At 39.0% G+C, this 17919-nt stretch overlaps 1 protein-coding gene across 3 annotated transcripts; it reads left to right on the top strand.

Annotated features, from left to right (window-relative positions):
- The first annotated feature begins 1335 nt into the window (after positions 1-1335).
- lrif1 (ligand dependent nuclear receptor interacting factor 1) lies at positions 1336-17868 on the top strand. 3 transcript variants are annotated; one of them, XM_034295919.1, is made up of 5 exons: positions 1336-1960; positions 13968-15729; positions 15836-16099; positions 16239-16679; positions 16716-17868. In XM_034295919.1, the coding sequence occupies exons 1-5, from the start codon at positions 1890-1892 to the stop codon at positions 17400-17402; spliced, it is 3225 nt and encodes a 1074-aa protein (XP_034151810.1). In that variant the 5' UTR covers positions 1336-1889; the 3' UTR covers positions 17403-17868. The 3 variants fall into 3 exon arrangements, with proteins under 3 accessions (XP_034151810.1, XP_019907489.2, XP_010873909.2); XM_020051930.2 differs by having other exon boundaries at positions 1336-1516; positions 16239-17868; XM_010875607.3 differs by having other exon boundaries at positions 1337-1960; positions 16239-17868.
- Positions 17869-17919: the final 51 nt, after the last annotated feature.

Genomic DNA, 17919 nt, shown 5'->3' with positions numbered 1-17919 from the left:
GCCTCCGGAACGCCTTCCTGGGAAGGTGTTCCAGTCCCGTCCCACCGGGAGGAGACCCCGGGGAAGACCTAGGACACGCTGGAGGGACTATGTCTCCCAGCTGGCCTGGGAACGCCTCGGTGTCCCCCCGGAAGAGCTGGAGGAAGTGTCTGGGGAGAGGGAAGTCTGGGCATCTCTGCTTAGACTGCTGCCCCCGCGACCTGGCCCTGGATAAGCGGAAGATGATGGATGGATAATTTACTTTAAGTAACGGTTAACTAGGTCGCTAGTTGAGTATTTTTATTGAGCAAATGTAATTACATAAATAACTATGCAACATTATTTTAAATTAGAAACTACAAAATGCTATAGTTAGGTATTTTAGCAACTGTAATTTGTTAATGTTAGCTTAACAAACCGATTATTACATAAGAGACAAACGTTGCTGGGAGAATATTGAAAAACACTGCATTTTGTGATGATGTAAAAGCTTGTAAATCTGCAGACATAAGTCACTTTATCGTCTCATGAGCTAATATTTTAGGCTAAATAAAGGCAAAGTTATTGATAAAAGGTCAGCTTGTCATAGAGATGTTTACACGATTTTCAAAATGCAGTGTCGGGGCAAGCTTATACAAAGCACAGACCTTATTTGAAATACATAAAACAATCTCATATGGAAGAAATGAATGGTCTAAAATGGAGAAGAACCTCAGTTACATTTTCCATACTATTTCGGTCAATAATTAATATCAGTCTTTACCATGATGGCAGCACTGAGCCTGTATAGGTACCAAATAAGTCATTCAAGTGGTATTTTTTTATGCAGCGGTACTAAAAGTAATGCACTTCACTGAGAGCTTGTCTTTTCTTTACCCTGTGTGAGCTCAAGATAGAATACAAGTAAACATTTTGAAGCACAAGCTAGTGTGTGATAATGTATTTCCAGTCTCTAAACCTTGCTGATGTTACCCTGTGTTTGTCTCTTGGAATTAAGTCCCAGTTCTGCGTGCATATAGGAAACTAAACTAGTTGTTTCTGCACAGAGTACTCAACCAGCCTGAAGATGTCCCCAAATTACATCGGAAGTGTCTTATTTTCCCCGGACGTGACGTTTTATTATTGTATTGTAGATTCAAGAGTGGCAACGTTTTGCCAACGTTATGAATGTTTTGTTCTGTTCTGTTTACTCTCTGGGTTAGAAGAACATGAGAGAAATAGACCAAAGCATTGATTACGTATTGATTTCTACTGTTTAATGCTGATACGTGTCTCAGTGGCGCCTACTATATTCCGCTTAGAGGTATTCTGAATCTATTGACGAACTTGAAATAAGTAGCAAGCTATTACATAGAATTCCATTCTTGAACGTTCACCCTGGTAACGTTTCTCGAAAGTGTAACGCAAAAGAAAGAAATGTACGGAAATTGGTAGAAGACAAGCCAACTAGCTTGCTTATAAGAGTTAGTTTTGGCAAGTGAAATTACAGTATATTCCAACAGAAATTACTGCCTATGACGGATGGTATTTATGTTAGGTGAGTTAACGGTAGTTGGCCAGCAAATTACACGTACAGGGCGAATGCAACGTAGCTAGCTAGCGTTACTCTAATAAACAAACGTTAGATGGTCCAACCTAGGCTAACGTTAGGTAGCTATCTTACCGATGTATAACCACGTTACAAGACATTAGCTAGCTAGCCAACGGTGTTACCAGACATTTGGATTAGCCATGAATATGCTTGATTTAAAAGAAAACAAAGGGAGAATGCTGCTTTTCGGTTTTATTAATAGGCTTGATATAATGTAAAAGGCAGCAAAGAGACATATGCTTTCACTGCTTCATACTGCGGACTTTGAGTGGTTTGGTTAGACAAGATAACGTTAGAAATTTATCTACCTTGGATAACGATGAGTAACTTGAAGCAGGTGTCATACAATAATCAAGGTAAAACAACGGCATCTCAAGGCGCTGGTCTCAGGTAAGCTTACACGTGCATACAGTTTATTTTTACTTTCCTGATGTTGATACGGTACATATTTAAAAGGATTGTCAGCTTAACCACTAAAACGATTGATTTGTAGTTTACACATCAATGGTCACAATGTCCATTCCCTAAAATGTGAACTCAGAAATAAATATAGTTGCATAGCGATAATGGATGGGGTCCTCCAATATGTGGAGTATAGGAAAATGGTGCTATGGTACACTGTATATCTTAGCATAGTCATAGACCTATACAGACCTCAGAGAGTCCACTGTCTAAGATGTGGGTGTGCCTGTGTATGTGTCAAAGAGAAAGACAGCATATAAGCATATTGAGTATATACAAAGTACTGCCATAGTGTCAATATGGTATATATAAGAAAATATTCAGGTAAGTGACATGTCCACGTGTGTGTAGTCATATAGACCTCTGAGCCACAGATTACTGCCTAAGACAATAGACAGACAAGCATTGAGAGTGAAAGAGTGGTAAGGCAGTGCTATGTCTGTGGATTATTGTTGCAAGTGTATGTATGCGAGGGAAAGGTGTTTTGAGCAAAAGGTAACAGAATGAGACCGTGTCAGGTATACATTGAGGGAAAGATCTTTTTATGAAGTGTATTCGTCTGGATCACACTATATGGGTAGATTTATGAGGCACATTACAAGCATAGAGCATGAAGGGAAGCAGATATTTATTAAACAATGAAATAATAACCAGAAAAGGAACCAGGCAAGCCTAATTCAGCCTGCCCGCAATTAAAAGTGATATGTTGTTCCCTGTGTGGACTCGAACCCGGGTCTCCCACGTGAGAGACTGTCTTTAACCACTACAAGAGTCAGTATAGCATCTCAACATTAGATCATTTTGTCATGCATTACCATCACACTAAGTTTGAATATTTCGCTAGACACAATTAAGCATTGTTTTAAATTGACTAACGTTTCTTATTAACTTTACCTCCACCACAAATAGCATCTATGAAATGAATGGCTTTTTCCACTAGCCGTTTTAAAATCTTTTTAGCAAGTAATAGGCTTACTAGTATCTACTAACTTAATACTTGGAATAGTCTTAAGAATTGAGCAATTGATGACACTGCCAAAGCTATTTCACTTCACGGCAAAAAACATTGGTTTTTCTTTCATTTGTGAATGACACTGATACAATAACTCAATTTAGGTGACGATAACTGACTTTTTCACAAAGTAAACTCCTCTTTTACAGCCCAAGGGGTTTTGGTAAAGCCTTTAAAAAAGCATGCACGGATGCGTACTGTATACTTAAATCCACCAGAAATAGTCACAATATTGTATAATTGTAAATAGTTTTATTGTAGGCTTACTATAACATAGCCGCTGAAGGTTGTAGCCAGTGAAGCTTTTGTCTATCCAGAATAAATCCTAGTGCCTAATTGGTTTTGACGGACGACATGCGAACGTGGGACCTATCGTTTGCAGGGCCGCTTCTCTAACCACTGCGCTATTTTACAAAGGGTTGTCACTCACTCACTAGTAAGAGACATTCGCTCTTCTTGGCCGTCTCCGCTTACGTGGTCCTGCAAAAAAGACAGGAAGTTGAACACTGTAGAAACTGTACAATAGAGAGTAAAAAATTAATGAAACAATCAAACAGAATAAAAACAACAGGAAGTAGAACACCGTAGAAACTGTATGAAAAAGACAATCTATGGTTTAAAGAAAATAAATACAACAGGAATAAAAATATAGTACACACCATAGAAAAGTAAAAAAAATAAAAATACAGGAAGAATAAACAGGGCATCTGTAGAGTAAACCCCAAATGGTGAAGTCAGTGGATGTAAGTAATTAACCAAAAGTAAGATGTTGGCAAACAAACAATATAAAAAAGCAACATGAAACTAGAGCAGTATCCTGAAGAAAATGTGGTGTGCTTGCTAGCTGTTTAAAAAAGTATTTATAGTTCAAAAGTGTTTACCTATTGAATGGTTTGGAGTCTGTATTTTTTAAGGTTCAAGAGATACTGTTGGTGAAGGCAATTAGCATACATGAGATTGTTAAAGCTCATAGAAGTGTTACCAATGACAGGTCTCGCTCAAACAGTGTAAAAAGATACAGCTTAATAGTTAATTTCCGCTAATTAGCTTAAGTAAAATTGATAAACATTTCATAATTTGAAGTGGGTATAGCTAAACTGGTGAAACAAAGTTGGTTTCGTGTCTGTAGCTCGAATGGTTCAAAAGATACAGCCTAATAATAGTTTACGCTAGTGGTCATTAGTTAGCATAAAGGGCTAACTTTGTGAAATTTTGACATAGCAACTAAATAGCAACTAATTGTCAGCCCTGTTTAGAAGTATGGCCTAGAGTCTTGAAATATACTGGCGAGTAAATCCAATGTAAGTTTTAGGAGAAAAATTGTTCCAAAAGCTTGTAATAGCATTAGCTTGTGATGAAAATGGATAGAATTCTGTCAGCTGCAATTTTTCCATATTTTGAGATATCAACAAACAAATGCAAATGGCCTTATATGGGAGTGGTATCTGGATGCATAGACTATTGTTCCAATAAACAATTGCACACTTGCACATTGTGCATGCATATATTGTTCAGTAATCAGCCATATTGTCCACCATTTTGCAAGTTCGCTTATTCCTGAAACAATTTTAGGGAAGCATGTATAAGACACCTGTATGCCAAAGAACAAGTCAATTGGATTTACAGGTCATAAGAATAAGACTTTTGTCTTGAAACTGATTATATCAAAATATTTTAGTCAACTAACTTAATTTTCTTAAGTAAGTAATTATAATTTATTGGAACTTAATAGTTAAGATTTTTAAGTTAAGTTAACTGTACATAAAAATATAGAAGAAAATTATTTCCCAATATGCATTGCCCTTTAAATTAACTCTAGAGTACCACCCATGCCTGTATTTGTTAATGCCTGAGACATGATTATTGAATACATTTATTCCTTTTGTCAATACCTTGCCAACAGTTATAAAATATTAAACTGTGAATACTTAACATATTCATAAATCCTTATTTTGAAGTTTTGTAAGCCCCCCACCATGAGCTCATGGACTGTTCATTTCAGATGCCGTCAAAATATGCTGTGAAATGTCATACTGAAATCCTAGCACAGTGGCTAGAAAGACTTGTTTAAAAAACATTCATAACTTTAAGGAAATTCCCAGATTTGCAAAAAAAAAAAGACTTCTGGAAATCCTGGGACCTTCGCAAAACAACCCACCAGGCATTGGCTTGCAAATGAATGCATAATTCCTATTGGAACCAGAACATCTGACACAAAGATGGATATTTTATGTAATTGTTACAATCATTTCAGTAGTGGGTGCAAAATATATGTTTGACTAAATGATTGGATTACTCTAGACAAATGTATGTGTATGATGTTTGTGTAGCTAAGATTAATTAATCAGTCAAAGTACATGCAAAAAAAGGATAATAAAACCTTTCCAAAATATCAACTTGAAGCAGAGGATGCTGGGAACATTTTCATTTTAAACTTATAAAAATTGAGTAAAAGTCAGTAAAACATAAACGTTTTAGGTTATTGGGAACATTTATCTAACTTTGAGTTACACTTAGTAGAAACATTTGAGTAAGAAATACATTAGGGTTTTCATTGTAGGGAAAAATCCATCATGGCAGACTTTATTGGTTCTAGGCCTACTAGTATCTTACTACTTGGAAATGTCATAAGAATTTAGCAATTGCTATCGAGACTGAAGAACTTTACACTGACAAAGCTACTTAATTTCATGGCACAACAACGCTAGTTAGTAAAGAAAAACTATCAACATACACTCACCTAAAGGATTATTAGGAACACCTGTTCAATTTCTCATTAATGCAATTATCTAATCAACCAATCACATAGCAGTTGCTTCAATGCATTTAGGGGTGTGGTCCTGGTCAAGACAATCTCCTGAACTCCAAACTGAATGTCAGAATGGGAAAGAAAGGCGATTTAAGCAATTTTGAGCATGGTCATGGTTGTTAGTGCCAGACGGGCCGGTCTGAGTATTTCACAATCTGCTCAGTTACTGGGATTTTCACGCACAACCATTTCTAGGGTTTACAAAGAATGGTGTGAAAAAGGAAAAACATCCAGTATGCGGCAGTCCTGTGGGTGAAAATGCCTTGTTGATGCTAGAGGTCAGAGGAGAATGGGCCGACTGATTCAAGATGATAGAAGAGCAACTTTGACTGAAATAACCACTCGTTACAACCGAGGTATGCAGCAAAGCATTTGTGAAGCCACAACACGCACAACCTTGAGTCAGATGGGCTATAACAGCAGAAGGCCCCACCGGGTACCACTCATCTCCACTACAAATAGGAAAAAGAGGCTACAATTTGCACGAGCTCACTGTTCAATGTTGCCTGGTCTGATGAGTCTCGATTTCTGTTGAGACATTCAGATGGTAGAGTCAGAATTTGGCGTAAACAGAATGAGAACATGGATCCATCAAGCTTTGTTACCACTGTGCAGGCTGGTGGTGGTGGTGTAATGGTGTGAGGTATGTTTTCTTGGCACACTTTAGGCCCCTTAGTGCCAATTGGGCATCGTTTAAATGCCACGGCCTACCTGAGCATTGTTTCTGATGCTATCCTATCAATATGGGCCAACATTTCAATCAATGCCACGTAGAATTAAGGCAGTTCTGAAGGCGAAATGGGGTCAAACACAGTATTAGTATGGTGTTCCTAATAATCCTTTAGGTGAGTGTAGGTGACAATAACTGACTTTTTCATCATGTGAAAATATTAGAGAATTGTGGAAACCTGGTCCATAGCATGTTTATAGGGGAGAAAACATTTGTTGTATCTGTACGCTGTATGGGCAAGTACCCAAATATAAGTACTTGTAGTGGTGTCATGGTATCATGCAACCCTAAAGAAAATGTTTTGTGAATATGGCCCCAGATTTCCGAGGGATACTTGATCCCTGCAAAAGGAGTTGCCTTTTTATATTTGATTAAAAAGAGATCACCCTGATTCAAAATGGTGTCTGACGAAAATTTACATTAAGATATTTGATGAAGTAGACTAGACCACATAGCAGTATTCCATGGAGAAACTATGGGGCAGCCTCAGTGTTCCAAAATGTAATGTGTATTTCTGATATTGTAAAGACAACACATTTGCATTTGGTCATTTCAATGTAAAAGGTTAAGCCCCAAAAATGATTAGTACTGCAGCTTCTACATAATTCTAAGGTGGCAGTATAAGGACCACAAATAAAATTTCAGAAGGTCAAACATTGTACTATCAAAATAGGCATTCTCTGCTACCCATGCCCTCATCCCACTACCAGGGCCGCCCTCATCCCAAATGTCCTCCTTTTACAACTCTGACTGAATGAATGTACAGTGGGGCAAAAAAGTATTTTGTCAGCCACCAATTGTGCAAGTTCTCCCACTTAAAAAGATGAGAGAGGCCTGTAATTTTCATTATAGGTACACAGAAAATAAAATCCAGAAGATCACATTGTAGGATTTATTATGAATTTATTGGTAAATTATGGTGGAAAATAAGTATTTGGTCAATGTTAATCTCAATACTTTGTTATATACCCTTTGTTGGCAATGACAGAGGATTAACGTTTTCTGTAAGTCTTTACAAGGTTTTCACACACTGTTGCTGGTATTTTGGCCCATTCCTCCATGCAGATCTCTAGAGCAGTGATGTTTAGGGGCTGTCGCTGGACAACACAGACCTTCAACTCCCTCCAAAGATTTTCTATGGGGTTGAGATCTGATGACTGGCTAGGCCACTCCAGGACCTTGAAATGCTTCTTACGAAGCCACTCCTTCGTTGCCTGGGCGGTGTGTTTGGCATCATTGTCATGCTGAAAGACCCAGCCACATTTCATCTTCAATGCCCTTGCTGATGGAAGGAGGTTTTCACTCAAAATCTCACAATACATGGCCCCATTCATTCTTTCCTTTACACGGATCAGTCGTCCGGGTCCCTTTGCAGAAAAACAGCCCCAAAGCATGATGTTTCCAGCCCCATGCTTCGTAGTAGATATGGTATTCTTTGGATGCAACTCAGCATTCTTTCTTCTCCAAACACGATGAGTTGAGTTTTTACTAAAAAGTTATATTTTGGTTTCATCTGACCATATGACAGTCTCGCAATCCTCTTCTGGACCATCCAAATGCTCTCTAGCAAACCTCAGACGGGCCTGGACATGTACTGGCTTAAGCAGGGGGACACGTCTGGCACTGCAGGTTTTTCGTCCCTGGCGGCGTGGTGTGTTACTGATGGTAGCCTTTGTGACTTTGGTCCCAGCTCTCTGCAGGTCATTCACTAGGTCCCCCCGTGTGGTTCTGGGATTTTTGCTCACCGTTCTTGTGATAATTTTGACCCCACGGGGTGAATTCTCCCGGATGGAGGGAGATTATCAGTGGTCTTGTATGTCTTCCATTTTCTTATAATTGCTCCCACAGTGAATTTCTTCACACCAAGCTGCTTACCTATTGCAGATTCAGTCTTCCCAGCCTGGTGCAGGTCTACAATTTTGTTTCTGGTGTCCTTTGACAGCTCTTTGGTCTTGGCCATAGTGGAGTTTGGAGTGTGACTGTTTGAGGTTGTGGACAGGTGTCTTTTATACTGATAACGAGTGGAGGACAGAGTAGCCTCTTAAACAAGTTAGTTACAGGTCTGTGAGAGACAGAAATCTTGCTTGTTTGTAGGTGACCAAATACTTATTTTACTGAGGAATTTACCAATAAATTCATAAAAAATCCTGCAACATGATTTTCTGGATTTTTTTCTCCTCATTTTGTCTCTCATAGTTGAAGTGTAGCTATGATAAAAATTACAGGCCTCTCTCATCTTTTTAAGAGGGAGAACTTGCACAATTGGTGGCTGACTTTTTTGCCCCACTGTAAACAAAAACGTGTGTGAAGGAAAGCATGCCATAAAAACGACTTGTATTTAATTTAATGTGAAGCTATATCATCATATGATTTTAATGGAATATCTACATTCCGTGAGGGAATTATTTTTGATCCCCTGCTGATTTTGTACGATTGTCCACTGACAAAGAAATTATTAGTCTATAATTTTAATGGTAGGTTTATCTGAACAGTGAGAGACAGAAAAAGAATCCAGAAAAAAACCTATTGCACATAATGTTTTATATTGCACATAATGTTAACAATGTTTCTGGCGTTACAGCTCCTAACATAACAGGTTTCATTTTAGAAGCGAAATGTTTCCAGTTGCTATCACTGCTATAATTACGATGTGTTTTTATAAAGAAAACACAGAAATAAATACTATTCGTTTAAACACTTGAATTATCTTAAGACATAATATAATACAAACCACAGCTATTTGCTTAGATCATGGTTTTGAAGTAGAGTATGATAAAAGAACGCATCTTATCATAACTCATGAGTTCACTTCAAAACCGGAAGTAGGCTATATTGTATACTCACCTAATAGGCTCTGTGCACAAGCATATGGACGAAGTTCGCTTTAGCCAGATGTCGGCATATCAGTTTCCGGTTTACTTAAGGCCGCGTCGCCCAAAATTTCAGTTTTTAGTAGATGTCTCCAAGACCTGCCTAAAATAAGCATTAGTGATGTCCAAGCAAGCGGAACAAGGGATTCAAACTCTACATATCGAGTTATCTGCACAACTACGAGGGTAAGTAGTTTACTGTGGTGTAAGCTAGTTAGCATTGTGTTCCTTTTTAGTGTATTATTAGGCAGGACTATATAACGCTTAAAAATTCACCCTAGCCTCAAAAACGGCAAAAGAACGCTGGCTGAGCTGGAACGCTAGTGCGTCCCCATAGCAAGTGAATTGAAACGAACCTTTGTTCAGCCTCTTCTAACCTGAATTAAGCTTAAAATTCCATAGCCTCAAAAAAAACAGGTCTCCTCTTTTATTTTACTTCTGTAACCTCATTTCACAACGAAACAAAATAAAAAGATAATTAATGATATGCAAGCTAAAATGTTTATGTCGCTAATAGGGATGGGACAATAGATGGTTTTAGTACTAATCGCAATGCTCACGATTATGAAATCGTGGAGAAATTCCATAATCGGGATAATCGTAAATCGGGATAATCCTCAGGAGTGACTTGAAAAAGCTCTGCAAGTCGCTGAAGTTTCCCTGACTGCTTGTTATGGAGCGCATATCTCATCTCACATTGTACTATGACTCTAAACATCCTCTGCAATGTATTGTCAATGAAGCTCTACTAGGGTGAATAAAATAATATTGTCAATTTTATAAAATTTATTATTTAATTTAAATGTGGTCATGAGTTGGGTTTGTATTGTTATGATAAAGAATAAACAACTTTTCCAATTCCTTTACAACAGTACTAGTCTGTAAAAGTACTTTGTGACAACTGCTGATGTAAAGGGCTTTATAAATACATTTGATTGATAGTCTAACCACTACACTTAATAGCCTACAAAAAAAGCTTCTGTTCATTTCTCCACTTCCCGCTATATGCAAATACCTGTCCATTCTATTACCGCGGAAAATAAGCAGTTGAAACAATGTTCAGCTCAAACAAACCAATTATATTTATCCTAGAAGACATGCAGCTAAGAGAGATGCCTGCAGAAAAACCTGTTAACAAACTGCAAACTGTAGAAAATATGAATAGGATATATATTATTATACAAGCATCTATTTTGATTTTCAAATTATAATTGTGTATATATTGTAGGCTAATTGTAAACGCTTTCCTATTGAAAATGACAAAAGACAAATAGAATATCATTTGCGAGGGCCAAAATAACATTGTCAATCTGCACAATACATGATGCACACAACATAACGGGGAGCTGTTATAATGAATTATAAAGTTATTATGAAGAATCAACACATCAAATAGGCCTATCCTTAGCTAATGAGGCACATATCATGCACATGGAAGTGCATGCACCCACAGGTCAGAACAGGTATGAAATGAAATTTCCTCAGATAAGTGACTTGAAAGATCTCTTGCCGAAGTGTTACTGACTACTTGTTTTATTTAATTGGTGGAGCGCATATCTCACTTTTTTTTTTCTATACTAACAGTGGGCCAACGTATAGCACCGTGGTGTAGTGGTTAAAGACACAGCCACTCACATGGGAGGCCCAGGTTCGAATTCAGTGAGGGCAACAACATTTATCACTTTTAATTGCAGGTCGGCTGAACCAGGCTTGGAAAAGAAAAAGTAATTGTATAATCGCCTAAAACACAATAGCAGTGTCAACGAAATGCAGTTTATTGCTTCTCTCAAATGTATCCACCCCTAGAGAGTTGCATGGTATTATTTCTGGCCTAGTTAGGGAGGAACTAGGTCTTCTCTCAAATGTATCCACCCCTAGAGAGTTGCATGGTATTATTTCTGGCCTAGTCAGGGACTAACTAGGTCTTGTTCGACTACCAAATGCTCTTGAGATCTTGACAACGGTTTGTTATATGTTGTTATATTACGACTCACAGTCCATCTGTATTCAAAACCAAGAACTCCTTTGGTTAGCCAGTTAGCAGATAGCTAAGAAGTTCAGACAAGGGAGAGAGTAATTATTTATTGCAGCATTTGATAGTCTATTGTTCATGATATGACAAACTCGATCTTACAAACTCCCAGTTGTACTCTATAGACGTTGCAATCCAGAATACACAACAATACTGTAAGCCCAATTCCTGATTACTGCCGCTGATTGTCCTGTATATGAAGAAACAGTTGTTCTGTTGTAATCTAAACATAAGCATAAACATTCATACAATTCTACACCATGGTTAATGTTATGCTGCCTGCTACATCATCCAGCATGACCGGGTTGGCGGTGGGTCAGTGATGGTCTAGGGAGGCATATCCTCGGAGGGCGCATAGCTACCCTGACTGCTCTTAGGTACCAAGATGAAATCATCAGAGCCATCGTCAGACCTTACACTGGTCCAGTGGGTCCTGGGTTCTTCCTGGTGCAGGACATTGCCAGTCTCATGTGGCCAGAGTGTGTAGGCAGTTCCTGGATGACAAAGGCATTGATGCCATTGACCGGGCCTCATGTTCCCCAGACCAGAATCCAATTGGGAACCTTTGGGACGTTATGTATCAGTCCAGCTGGCGCCGCCAAGTAGCGCCACAGACTGTCCAGTAGCTCAGTGATGCCCTGATCCAGGTCTGGGATGAGATCCCCCACGAAACCATCTGCCGTCTCAACAGGAGCATGCCCAGACGTTGTCAGGAGTGCATACAGGCATGTGGGGGCCATACACACACTACTGAGTCACATTAATGAGTTGCTGTGATGGAACAAGTTGGAACAGCTTGTGATTTCAATTGTTTACTTAGATTTTCGGTGTGAGTTTGAATCCAGCCCTCTTCGGTTGGTAATTTATTTCTCAACGAATTACACAATGTAAAGATTTTGATCTTTAATATATTTCGTTCATTGAGATCCGATGTGTGATTTAAGTGTTCCCTTACTTTTTTTGAGCAGTGTAGTAAAACACAACAGCTATCTGAAATTGGTGATCGCTCTCTTTTTGTGGTGATCGCTCTCTTTTTGTGCAAATTGGGCACAACTCAAAGCATTGTAAATAATAGCTTTGAAATGAACAACAGTAAATTGAGTATGTTACGTTACACTTTTAACAAAACAATTGAAGCGATATGGAGAGGACTTTTTTTCCTGTGAAAATGGAGCAAAAACAACGTTAAGCACCTGGAGCAGTGCACATGAACTGGTCTGAGAGAATTTATGATGTGTAGCTCAGCTCATACTCTGGTTATTGTTCTCTACGGATAAAAAAAAATTCAGCAATTACAGGCAAACTATACAAATCACTCCCAAATTAAAAAGTAGTCTAAGCAGAATAAAATGTATAGTAATCACTAGCTGTCGGTTCTCCCCAAAGAATGTGGCACTCTTGAGATTAGGAATAGGTAGTTATTGCCCGTAACTGATAAATAATACATTTTAAATGGATTTCTTGATGAAGGTGTGAATTACGTATTATTTCCAACCATGAGCTGCAATTTTGGAATATTATGTATTGTCTATTTTTGGCTGGGTTTGCGAACTTCTATAGTTGCTATAGAGACTACAGTTAAATTAGCACCAGTTATGGTTGTGCGAGTTCAAGTAGCCTATCAGCTGATGATCAAATGCCTGCACTAAAGACAGGGCATGCAAATTGCTGAAAATTTATTTGCCAGACTTTGTTACGTTTAGATTTTAAGCCAATATTAGTTAAACATGTTTGGGATCATTTCAACAATGTGTTGATTAGATAGTAGGTGGCTTGCATTGGCTGATGTTGTCAGCTTTGATTTAGATTTAGCAGTGGAAAATGTGAACTGCATTTTCTACAGAATTTTTTCACATGCTATATTTCACAGACTACATTACATGACAAAATATTAACTGGGACTTGTCAATGAAGTGTGCTTAACGGGAGAGCTTAATTTCAACAGCGAGCCATTCATTTCAATTGCGCTGAGTAGTATGAAACAGCATCTTAGCTGGAGTTTTGAGGTTGAAATCGACACTCACACAAGCCAATACATCATACATATTCTATGTTAAAAATTTGTAGTTGCATATGCAAGTAAAATTGTTGCACTGTAGACCCAGTTTAGCCTGATAATTTCTCTTTTGTACTAATGTCCACAACATTCTGACTGTATGGGCTTGTGATATTAGCTCCATTTAAAGAAGATAGCAACAGGTATCCTATAAATTAAAGAAATTGTACCAGTAACCATAAGGTTTCTAGTTTGAATCCCCAAATTAATAATGTGGGAAACAAATCTGTTTGCCCTTAAGAAATGCACTCAACCCTAATTACTCCAGGATCACCATTAACTGCTCCTGAACCCACACTCACTTTTGGATTTACCCCAGACATAGTAAAATAACAGCATTACCGTGTTGACATGTTGATTATAACTTAACAACAATGATTCCAGCCAAGACGGAATGTTAATATGTATTATTTTCCTTTTCTTTAGTGGGACAGGTGTCTTTTACCAAGCCATGCCAGCTGTGGGAACTGATGGGAGAAATGTTATGAAACTGATCCCTGTCCAAAAAGTGAATGGGCAGTTTGTTCGATTACCAACAAATACCATAAAGGGCACTGAACATCAAGGAGATTTGACCTTAAATCTGTCATCAATGTCAAAGGGTAATACACCTACTTCGGGGTCCACAGCTAGAGGACAATTTAGGAATAAATCGCCAACTCCTCAAATCCTTAGTACCTCCCCAAAACCTCCCAGTCTGACAACCGGAATATATCCTTCTGTGCGCATCCACACTCCTATAGTAACATCAAAGTTAACCCAACAAACAGGACCCTTGACGTCACCTGAGCTGACCTGCAAGAAGACATTAGGCGTAACACTTAAAAAACAGCTGCCAGTCACTGTGAAATCCCCAGTGCTTCCAAATGGACAGTATCTTCAAATTCCCCCTAATGCTCAAGTCAAAACCCTCCCAGCATCTGCACTCCCCCCAGCTATAAAAAGACAGATATTTACTTCATCAATGACCTGTGTCTCAAAATCACCAATGGTTCTTTATGTGTCCCCTGTCCAAACCATGAAACAAGGTGGTACTCCACTGTGTTCAACATCACAGAAGGCAGTCCTCTCCCTCAGCCGTATCCAAGGGTCATCTGGCCAGACGGTTTCTACATGCTCAACACAGTGTTCAACGACTTCCAAGGATAGCAGACCACCAGTCACTCCTATTAAGTGGGTGATTGAGGAGGCGGATGGCTCACCTGCTCCATGCCTTGTTCCTGTGAAATCCACTTCAGTGACCTCAGAAATTCTGAAAACTCTGGCAAAAATGGAAAACGCCCAAAAAACTGGTGAAAACCCACCAAAAATGTCTTTGTCTACCCAAGAGAGTGAGACAAAAATTGGCCAAGCGAAGGACAATGCCTTGGTGATGTACAATGGGAAGGTGTATTTTGTGGCCAAAAAAACTCCTGAGCTTTGTAACCGACCCTCAGAACCTTTGGAGGGCAGTAGAAATGTGGGTGATTCCTCCACACATACAACTGAAAGTCTTGGATTCAACCAGAAAATCTTACCACCCTCCATACCACCAACCTCCTCATTTGGATCACAATTGTCTAGTGCAACCAGACGAGACCCAAATCACATTGTCATACCAGATGACATAATTGACTTATGTGACGATGACCCCCAGGATGATCTCACATGCCAGGCAGTATCAACAAAGGACATAACAGAGCAATCTTTTACACGGTCTGAAGTTGATGAGGATGAAGACTCCAATGTAATATTTGTATCATACCTTCCACCCAAAAAAGTCTCTAAAGTAGGGGAGGACAAAGTAGTGACTCATATGCTAGATGACTTAGAAACCGAACAAGAAGTGTTCCAATGTAATTTGAATAACCTGGTAGAGGACAGTCAGAACAAAGTATCCGTTGTTTCAGCAGAAAGGTGTCGGAGCGTTGGCAAGGCACAAGAAATTGCAGGCTGTCAAAGGACTGCAGCAGTTCAAGAATTAATCTCCCATCAGCAAAACATAATTGCTACAGGACTAAAGAATATTAAAGGTGATGCCACCAGCTTGGAAAGGGGAAGCAGTCAGCCCAGTGGCTCTAACCAAGAAATGGTGAATGTCCAGAGTGATGCCACTGACCAGGGAATTCGAAACAACAGTGCTGCCACACAAGAAAATATTCCTGGAAATACCTCTCTTCAGCTAGAAATGGAGGCACTCAAAGAAAAAGTAAGACCACTCACTACTCAGATGAAAAAAGTATCAATAGGTTAGCTTGTAAGGTGAACTCATCATGGCCCAGTGATTTTTTTATATCTTAATTTTCCAATTTCAGAGCTCATCAGACTTCATCCACGAGCAGCGAAGATCCATGTTGAACCAGGACTCCCTGAAAACCTGTGATCGCCTGCTGAAACAGATGTTTGGGATCAAATCCGATGTGAAAATATGTTTGGAGAGGGTTGATGCTAAACCTTTGGCTATCCCCAAGGTGTTTCCTTGGATTGGAACAACAAACAAACGTACCATAGAGGCTATTCGCAAACTGTTACAGGGATCCAAAATCGTGGTAAAAAAAAGGGAACATAAGGAAACAGAGGTAACCGTTTTACTTTTCTACATCTTTGTAATGTTTGTTTTCAAATTCTAAAATTAGACAAAGTCAATAATGTTTAATAATTCATTTGAACTACATTTTCCAAGATGTTACTGAATTAAAATACCTTGTTCTTTCACAGCTTCATGCAACTAAGAACAATGATAGTTTTGTAAAAGATGCTAAAATACAGAAAATAGAAAAAGTTGAAAAAGCATCTGAAAATTTAGGAAAGTCCCTTAATTGTCCTCAGTTGGACATGCAGCTCCACTCTAGTCCAACTCCTCAGCTGGACATGCAGATCCTCATCAGTCCAACTCCTCAGCTAGACCTGCAGGTCCTAACCAACCCAACTCCTCAGCAAGACATGGATGTCCTAACCAACCCAACTCCTCAGCAAGACATGGATGTCCTAACCAATCCAGCTCCTCAGCAAGACATGGATGTCCTAACCAATCCAGCTCCTCAGCAAGACATGGATGTCCTAATCAATCCAACTACTCAGCAAGACATGGATGTCCTAATCAATCCAACTCCTCAGCAAGACATGGATGTCCTAACCAATCCAACTCCACAGCAAGACATGGATGTCCTAACCAATCCAACTCCACAGCAAGACATGGATGTCCTAACTAATCCAGCTCCACAGCTGGAGAGGCAGCACCTCACCAGTATGAGTCCCCAGTTGGACATGTTATCTGATGCTGAACAGATATTTGGCTATGAGGAACCAACGGTCAGTGAATTAATTTCCAACACAATCAAAGAGGTCTCTTCCAAACCTCTAACAGATCACCATCCAGTTCATATTTCAAAAAGAAGCTCAAACACACCGGTTCCATCTATCCACACAGAAACAAACATTGAAGCTATGGATTCTCTGCCTGGGCTCTGCTGTAGCACAGCAAATAATATTAAGACAAACTCTAGAAGAAGGGGAAAAGGGAGAAGATGCACAGCGTGTCCATGTGGGGTGATTGGAACACTAGTGCCAGAAAAAGCAATGTGCTCATTATCCACTTCACATGAGGATCCTGGTTCATTTAAACCAGTGAAACAAAAGGGTAGGAAGTCCATAAAGTTTCAAATAGAAGATAAAGAGTCACCATCTGTGGAAGTGCAGTTTCCTTCAACTGTTACTAAGCATGGAAGTAGTACAGCTGGAGAGATCCCAATGAATTACTTCTGCTCTGCAGCACCCATGGACCCTGAAGAAATCAAGCGATATGAGAAAATCAAACGACTGAAAGAGCTCTTGAAGGAGAAGGAGGCTGCTCTCGCCATGATTAGGAAGAACATGGGCTAAGCTGAAGAGGATTAAGTCCCTTTCCAAATTCCAATATGTATTGCAAAACTCCAGGCTTGTAGTACGCAGATTTTTTTAGATTAATATTCACATTATTTAAGGTCTATTCCTTGCAAGGACATTCCAAAAGGCAACAATTTCAGGAATAAGATTTATGGCGAGGGCTTTTTGTAGCAGACCAGGGCACTGAAAATATGTTGATACCTTGGCTAAGCATCTTTTTAGAAAATATTTGTAAAATGTTTGTGTTTTTGTATTTCTGCCTTTCCCACTTATGCTCCTAGGTTTTCTATAGTTTCTGCAAAGATGGAACATAATTCTATCCACAAACAGCATGCAGATTCTTGATGACTCCCTTGAAAGTAATTTATTTATAGTGGGCTTATTTAATATATACATTTGGTTTGGTATGCATATGTGTTTTTCTGTTTACAAATCAAAATACTGTAAATAAAAATAATAATACAGTAAATTGCAGTAATTTGGGATTCTGGTGCATTCAAAGAAACGGAAAGGA

The sequence above is a fragment of the Esox lucius genome, chromosome 12 (genome assembly GCF_011004845.1).
Source record: "Esox lucius isolate fEsoLuc1 chromosome 12, fEsoLuc1.pri, whole genome shotgun sequence".
In the NCBI taxonomy this organism is placed as follows: domain Eukaryota; kingdom Metazoa; phylum Chordata; class Actinopteri; order Esociformes; family Esocidae; genus Esox; species Esox lucius.
Note: the sequence above shows the minus strand (reverse complement) of the source record. Positions and strands in the feature narration are given on the sequence as shown.

Coding starts and splice junctions, on each gene's coding strand:
- lrif1 (XM_010875607.3), top strand. CDS start 1,890: ATGAGTAACTTGAAGCAGGTGTCATACAATAATCAAGGTAAAACAACG. Junction 1,961..13,967: donor TCTCAAGGCGCTGGTCTCAG/GTAAGCTTACAC, acceptor CCTTTTCTTTAG/TGGGACAGGTGTCTTTTACC. Junction 15,730..15,835: donor TGGAGGCACTCAAAGAAAAA/GTAAGACCACTC, acceptor TTCCAATTTCAG/AGCTCATCAGACTTCATCCA.